General features: G+C 38.2%; 1 protein-coding gene across 1 annotated transcript in view; it reads left to right on the top strand.

Annotated features, from left to right (window-relative positions):
* LOC102000604 (leukocyte immunoglobulin-like receptor subfamily A member 6) overlaps positions 1-5,355 on the top strand; it is a 57,981-nt gene extending 52,626 nt beyond the window's left edge. Inside the window, exons 7-9 of the mRNA XM_026778483.1 lie at positions 2,401-2,675; positions 2,792-3,131; positions 4,666-5,355. Of these exons, the coding sequence (XP_026634284.1) occupies positions 2,401-2,675; positions 2,792-3,131; positions 4,666-4,811 (761 nt within the window). The 3' untranslated portion in view covers positions 4,812-5,355. The remainder of the gene's footprint in view (positions 1-2,400; positions 2,676-2,791; positions 3,132-4,665) is intronic.
* The last annotated feature ends 2,355 nt before the right edge of the window (positions 5,356-7,710 follow it).

The raw sequence follows: 7,710 nt of genomic DNA, 5'->3' as shown, positions 1-7,710 counted from the left end.
CCGATCAAGTTCCTCTCCCTCATCAGCTTGAAGAGCAATCAGGGTTCCCTGACCTGTGGGAAGTCCAAGGACCGCCCACCTCCATTTCAATAATAAAGTTTGTTATGCCTTGGTGGTACTGAACTGTGTTCTTGTTAGACAGCCAAGAACCCAAAGGTACAAAACCTGGTGTGACAGGGTATGAAGCAATTGGAAGTATGTAAGATCCAGATTGAAGTAGAAAAAAGACACACAGTTTTGTTCCTGATTTCAGTGGAATTGCTGGGAGTTTCTCTCCATTTAGTTTGATGCTGGCTGTTGTCTTGCTGTATATTGCCTTTATTATGTTTAGGTATGTTCCTTGTATCCCTGCTCTCTTCAAGACCTTTATCATGAAGGGATGTTGTATTTTGTCAAAAGCTTTTTTGGCATCTAATGAGATAATCATGTGGTTTTATTTTTCATTTTGTTTATATGGTGGATTACATTGACAGATTTTCATATGTTGAACCATCCCTGAATCTCTGGGGTGATTCTGGCTTCATCACAATGGAGGATGTTTCTTACATGTTCTTAGATTCAGTTTGCCAGTATTTTATTGAGTATTTTTGCATCAATGTTCATGAGTGAGACTGGTCTGTAATTTTCTTTCTTAGTACTGTCTTTTTGTGGTTTGGGTATCAGGGTAATTATAGCCTCATAAAAATATTTTGCCAATGTTCCTAGAAGATTATTACGTTTGTCATCCTTTTAATTCCTATTCCATTAACCACTGACTAATTTCCTGACACCAAATTAAACAAACACACACACACAGACACTCGCACACACGCGCGCCCACACTCACACACCGAAACTTTCAAGGTTAACTCCTGGAAAGAGATAAAATATATGGTGATTCTACATTTGGGTCAAGGTTATTTCACACAGAATGAGTTTTCCAAATCTTTCAATTTTTGTATACTATGTTTTGTTACTCTGTCTTCCATGATAGAGCTGTGTAAGTGGAGTTGCTGGTTTGGAGCCAGCAGTGCAGAACATTCACAAGGAATTCCTTGTATATTCCTTGCATAATTTCTCCCATTAGTATGCTGAAGCCTAATCATACCTTCTGAAAAGCACTGACTGCCTCCCTTCAATGCTGGAGACAGTATTTGCAGAGGGTAGGCATACGCAAAGTATTATGTTAACATAAGAACTTTTTGAAATTTAAGATTCCTCGTGTTATTGAAAGTACTGGCTATCTTGTTCATTCTGGTGTAAAATGAAAAATATTTTCTCTGCTTTTTATTTTGGGTGTTAATGATATGACATTATGAACTAGAAAATATCATTTCTGGACACTCCATGACCTGTGTGCCCCTTATGTATTCCAGGTAATATAGAGGCTAATGGAGAAGAGTGATTGGTGGTAGTCTAGCTAGGGTTTTCTGAGCCCATTTTGGAGACACTTCTATAGTCCAAGAATAAGTTAATGCACAGCATTATGGGAACTTACTTGAGTTACATGAACAAGCCACATAATGAATCCCATAGGGCACCACTAAGAGAAAAAAGGAACAATGCTATTAAGTGTGGTATGGTAAAGCAATAAATATAATTGTGATTACTAAACCAAAGTATGGGTAAGAGGCCGCTTACATGAACTTGGGGAATTGTTATATAGTATATCACACCAAACAAAGCCTACACCTCTTTTTTCTTATCTCTCCTCTTGAGCAAAGAATGATAGCAGAATGGGGTAATGTATTGTGAAACCCTTCCATCATCTATGACACACAGGAGGGGAGAAATCTGTGAGGAATAGAGAGAAAAAAAAAACATTTTTCTAACATCTTTTCAGAGACCTGTACACTTGACCAAACTCTTACAATATGAAAAAAATAGAAGTTCCCCTTTTGGTGATAGTCCTGATGTGGCTAACCCATAACAGGAAGGACTTGCTCTCAGAATGAAAACCTTTCTGATAGTTCTGCAAAACCTGATCAGACTGCCCAAGGAGCACAAGAAGGAACAATAGCAAGACCTTGTTGTTCAGAATGCTGTTGTGTATTGGTAAGATGTGAAGAGGGAGAATAGGCACTCAAGTCTTTAGAAAACCCTACTCAACAGCCAGCTCTGATTCCATATAGGAATAGGGGGTCCAGCCATATGGGAAAAAGCTATCAATGAGATTTTTCTTCCAGGTCCGAGTGTGGAACACAAGATTACAGTACTGGCAGGTGAGTGACACTATCCCAGGATTTTATTCTTCACTCTGGAGACCAGAAATTACTTTTGCCTTCTTCTGAGTCAACTCTTCGCAATGCAGGTGGATGAAAGTGTTTATGGATAATGCTATAATGTCTGTGAGTGCTCTATGCTAAGACCTGGGGTCTGAAGGGGAACTGTACAGACACTCAACCTTTGATTTCCTTGCAGGAAACCTCCCAAAGCCCATCATCTGGGCAGAGCCACACTCTGTGATTGCCATATACACACCTGTGACTATTTGGTGCCAGGGTTCCTGGGAGGCTGTGGAATACCTGCTGCATAAAGAGAAAAACATAGATCCTTGGGACAGAGTGTTCCCTCTGGAACAGCAGAATAAGTCTAAGTTCCACATTGAACACATGTCCAATGCATTTGCAGGGATATACAAATGTTACTATAGGAGCCCTGTTGGCTTCTCAGAGCACAGTGACACACTGGTGCTGGTACTAACTGGTGAGTAGAGACTAACGGGTCCCAGCAAAGGCTCTCCCCTCAGAAAGAGTTCCGCTCTCAAGGGAAACTGCCCTCAGAGCCCAAGCCTGCAGCACAATGTGAGTAGCTTGAGTTCATTTCACACACTTCCCCTTGTATCCTAGGAGTCTATGTTCAACCAAGCCTGTCTGTCTGGCCCAGCTCTGCTGTGTCTTCAGGAGAGTCAATAACCATGCAGTGTAGCTCGTCACTGGGATTTGACAGATTTGTTCTGATCCAGGAAGGAAAATATAACCTCCCATGGACACTGGACTCACAGCAACATAGCAACATGTCTTTCCAGGCCCTTTTTGTTCTGGGCTCTCTGACTGCCAACCACAATGGGACATTCAGGTGCTATGGCTATTTTAAAAATGTTCCCCAAATATGGTCAACATCAAGTAATCACCTTGACATTCTTGTTTCAGGTAAGTATCCTTGACCCATGTTTCCTTAATGAATATGGTCCCTCAGATATCTTCTCTAAGAAGGGCTCTAGCCTACAGTAAAACTAAGGAAACCCTAGAGAAGGATACTTTTCAGTCTGAAGGCTTTCACTTGTCATAGTGGAAAACCCAACAGCATCCTCTGATGCAAATACTGTCCTCCATGACTCATTGTAATTTACTTAATTGTAATTTAGGCAGCAGGATTTAAAGGGTACACATATTCAATGAAGTGATAAGATATTGTCTTTGTATTAGGTAGGTTTCTATATTTGTGATAAAATCCCATATTCTAAAGTAACTTGTAAAGGAATCAGTTTACTCCTCCTATTAGCTTACAGTGCATCATGAAGAGAAATAGAATTAGGCACACAAGGCTAGAATTGAAGCAAAGGCCATTGAGGAACACTGCTTACAGACTTACTCCCCAGTGTCTTGTTCAGCACATTTTCTTATACCCTCAAAGTCTAACTGCCCACTTTTTTAACCATTCACAATGGGCCGGAACCTTCCACATCAATTATCAATCAATCAGGATAATTTCACCACAGACTTGCCATAGACTAATATAATGAAGGCATTTCCTCTATTGAAATTGGCTCTTTTAGGTAAGTCTAGCTTGTATAAATTTAGCAAAACCTAATGAGAATAGTCTCCAATGGGACTTTCAGTCCTTCATTCTCCTCTTTTCTTTATTTCCTGAAAACTCTGAATCCAGTCTCATGGCAACTGCTGTTTGTGAAAGGCGTGTGGTACATAGAGTGCAAAGAACCAATCAAGCAATTCTGAGTCCCTCAGAGTCTGAATTAGCCCATTGCTCTCAATAATAAAGTTTGTTATGCCTCGGTGGTATGAAACTGTATTCTTGTTAGACAGCCAAGTATCCAAAAGTGCAAAAACTGGTATGACTGAGTATGAAGCAATTGGAAGTATGTAAGGTCCAGATTGAAATAAAAAAAGACAGGCTATATCCAAGGCCTGGGAGCTAAAATATCCACCTGTCCAATCATTTCTGACACAACCCAAGGACCAGTTCCTCACCCCTGCTGAGAATGGCAAGTGAGAACTCTACTGGGAGTTGGGTACTGCAAAGCTTGAAATCAATACGTGTTTGTTAAGCCTCCTCTGACATTATGAAATTGTGGCAACTGGATTTCTCCACACTTACAAGCAGCAGGAAAAGTTCTTGCAGGATACACAAGATGAAATAACATTAGAATTATATGCATTTATAGAACAATTAGAATTATTAAATATTTGAGGGGCTCAGAGGAATGTGTCAACTCTCTCGTACATATTATATACTCTCTGAATTTAGTTGATTATCTATGGAAACTCAGATCATTAGAACATGAAAAGAGCAAAAATATATGAAGTTTGAATAAAAAAACAAAATTCTAGATTAAGCGTTAGACACAAAGGATTGATCTGTCAAAGATATTGGGGACTGGGTGCACAACAATTTATTGTGAGAAGACTTTGATATGACTTAACTTCCTTGACCTTTTTAATGCAGAACCTCCAGCCTCGCAGAACCAACATCATACAGTTGAAAATCTCATCCGGATGGTTGTGGCTGCCTTGGTTCTAGTGACTCTAGTGATTCTGCTGTTAGAGGCTTGGTACAGCAAGAAAATGGGAAAATGTTCAATTAAGGGATAAACAAGAAAAACCACTGCACTCCACACTTGAGAATACTGTGGGGAATAATTCTGGTGGTCCCATTAACTTTTGAAATGAAAATTGCATGTACATTAAGGAACTATACTCTGAGATGGTCCAGGTACCAAGTATGTTATAGGTGCATGGAATTCTGGAGTTTATGGCAAGAGCACTTTGTCTGCTCAGCTGTGTTCCTTTCCCCACACCTCACTGTGGATACCTGCTCAGATAGTCCTCCTCTTCTTACCTGCATGTGTCATGTATGCCATGGGCCCTTGATTCTCTCACTTTCAAATATCATTTTCCTTTACAATGTCAGAGTAAATATTGTTCATCATGGGTTTTTACCTTTATCACTAACAGAAAGAAGACAGGCTGAAAGCAAACAAAAAAATCAGAAAGGCCAGATTCCAGAGTAAACTAAGTGGGATGAGTATAATGCCCCCAAATTCTCTGTGGAGCTTTCAGTACCTTATGTGATAATTACTAAATTAATCTGAGGTCTCTTTTTGAAAATTTCATATTTTCTTTCAATGTATCCTCAATACTGTGAAATAAAGTAGTGAAATGTTGTTACAGTGATTTGAATTATTTCAGAACTTTGAAATTTGGTATTTTTCAATGTTTGTTATTTAAAACATTTAAAAATAAAAAAAACCAGACATGTTAACATAGCCAGACCTTGAATCTCTGCAACTCCATGACCTTCAGAGAAGTTAGAACAGCTATTCCAAACCTGTGCTTTACACTGAATTTTATGCTTCCAAAAATATTATTTTATTTAAGACATGTCACTTTTGACATTTGATCATCACTGTTGGATTCCATTACAGTCACTGACATGATTGCCAATTAAAGACACAGGGTGCAGGAGTGATGCATGATGATGCCTTCTTTATCATCAGAAATTTTACATTTCATTAATGTTTAATAAAAATGCACTTGCTTGGGGCTGGAGAGATGGCTCAGAGGTTAAGAGCACTGCCTGATCTTCCAAAGGTCCTGAGTTCAATTCCCAGCACCCACATGGTAGCTCACAACCATCTATAATGATATCTGGTGCCCTTCTATGGCCTTCAGTCATACATGCAGGCAGAACACTGTATATACAATAAATAAATATTTTTTTAAAAAAATGCACTTGCTTTATACATGACCTTAATCTAACTCGATGACATCATTAATTGCAAATATTAACCTTTCATCTAAATGCGAAAACTGGGCTTCTCATTAAATAGATTTTGTCAATCCTTTGAGAATCTCACACATTATGTTTTGATCATAATCAAATATACTCTCCAGCCTTTCCACAATTGACCTTATAAAAAAATAATTCAGAATTTCTGAGTGCATAATAAATTTGTCTTAAATAACACTTTTCTTTCTTTATTAGATTTTTTATAGTACACTTTGACAAATTATCTCCATTTTCCAGAAATGCTCACACTATATGTATTCTGCTTGTCTGATTGTGTTAGCTACAATTTCAAGCACTGGACTGAACACAATAGAGAGAAGGGACACACACACTCCCTTTCTCAATTTTTTTGGAATGTTTTTGATACCATCTACTAAATATAATATTACTTCCATCTACTTCATTAGGATCTTCTTTAAAAGATAGTACTCTAAATTCCATATTTTCTTAGCTTCTGAGGAATGGTCATTTTATAATGAAAAATATTGCTTCTGCTGTCATCTCTGCATTTGTCTTTTCTGTGATTTTATTGTGAGGAATGTCTGCTGTATTTTTAAATGGTGAACAGATGGTATAAAGTAATTTCATATATTCATTGTGTATAATTCTTTTACACATCCCTAGATACTATTTTATAACCCATCTCACACATATCATTAAACTCTAATAGTACATAGTATGAAAATACATATTGTATAATGTTTTTACTCTGCACAAATTGTTGGGTGGAAGTGTCTCCTTCCAATATCCCGGAGGATAACTACATGTTTTTCTTTGGGTTCACCTTCTCATTTAGCTTCTCTAGGGTCACAAATTATATACTCAATGTCCTTTATTTATGGCTAGAATCCACTTATGAGTGAGTACATACAATATTCATCTTTTTGGTTATGGGTTACCTCACTCAGGATAGTGTTTTCTATTTCTATTCATTTGCATGCAAAATTCAAGATGTCATTCTTTTTTACCACTGAGTAATACTCTAATGTGTACATATTCCACACTTTCTTTATCCATTCTTCCATTGAAGGGCATCTAGGTTGTTTCCAGGTTCTGGCTATGACAAATAATGCTGCTATGAACAGAGTTGAACAAATACTTTTGTAGTATGATAGAGCATCACTTAACTATGAGATGCCCCCCAAGTTTGCCATTTGTCCATGGGTCATTGGATTACCAGGCATCTATGTTTCGGTGCGGAGGAGTTTCATATGGATGGGAATGGTTCCTGTTTCTACACTGAGGAGATACACCCAGAGACTCAGTCACAGCAAAGTCTGGACCAAGACACCAGGTCTCTCCTGGTTCCATTTGAAGGAAGAGATGGGAAGGTGCCAATGCAAGAATTCCTCCAACAACCTGAAAGGCAACATGATATCACCAGAATCCAGGGATCCTGAAACAAGAAGAATTGAACACCCTACTCCAGAAGAAATAGAAGAAATCGACTTTAAACTGGAATATATATGAAAATAATAGAGGACCTTAAACAGGAGGTGAAAAACTGTCATAAAGAAATAGAGATGACGAACAAAAAGGTAGAGGAAATGAATAAATTGCTCAAGGATACCCAAGAAAACCAAGAGAAAAAAGAAAAAGCAATCAAACAGGTAAGCAGTCAAGTGGTTCAAGACTTGAAGAATGAAATGGAAGTAATGAAGAAAACACAAACCGAGGGAAGGATGGAGATGGAAAATCTGG

The sequence above is a fragment of the Microtus ochrogaster genome, unplaced genomic scaffold, assembly GCF_000317375.1.
Source record: "Microtus ochrogaster isolate Prairie Vole_2 unplaced genomic scaffold, MicOch1.0 UNK181, whole genome shotgun sequence".
Classification (NCBI taxonomy): Eukaryota; Metazoa; Chordata; class Mammalia; order Rodentia; family Cricetidae; genus Microtus; species Microtus ochrogaster.
The sequence above is the reverse complement of the archived record's forward strand: the minus strand, read 5'-3'. Positions and strand labels throughout refer to the sequence as shown.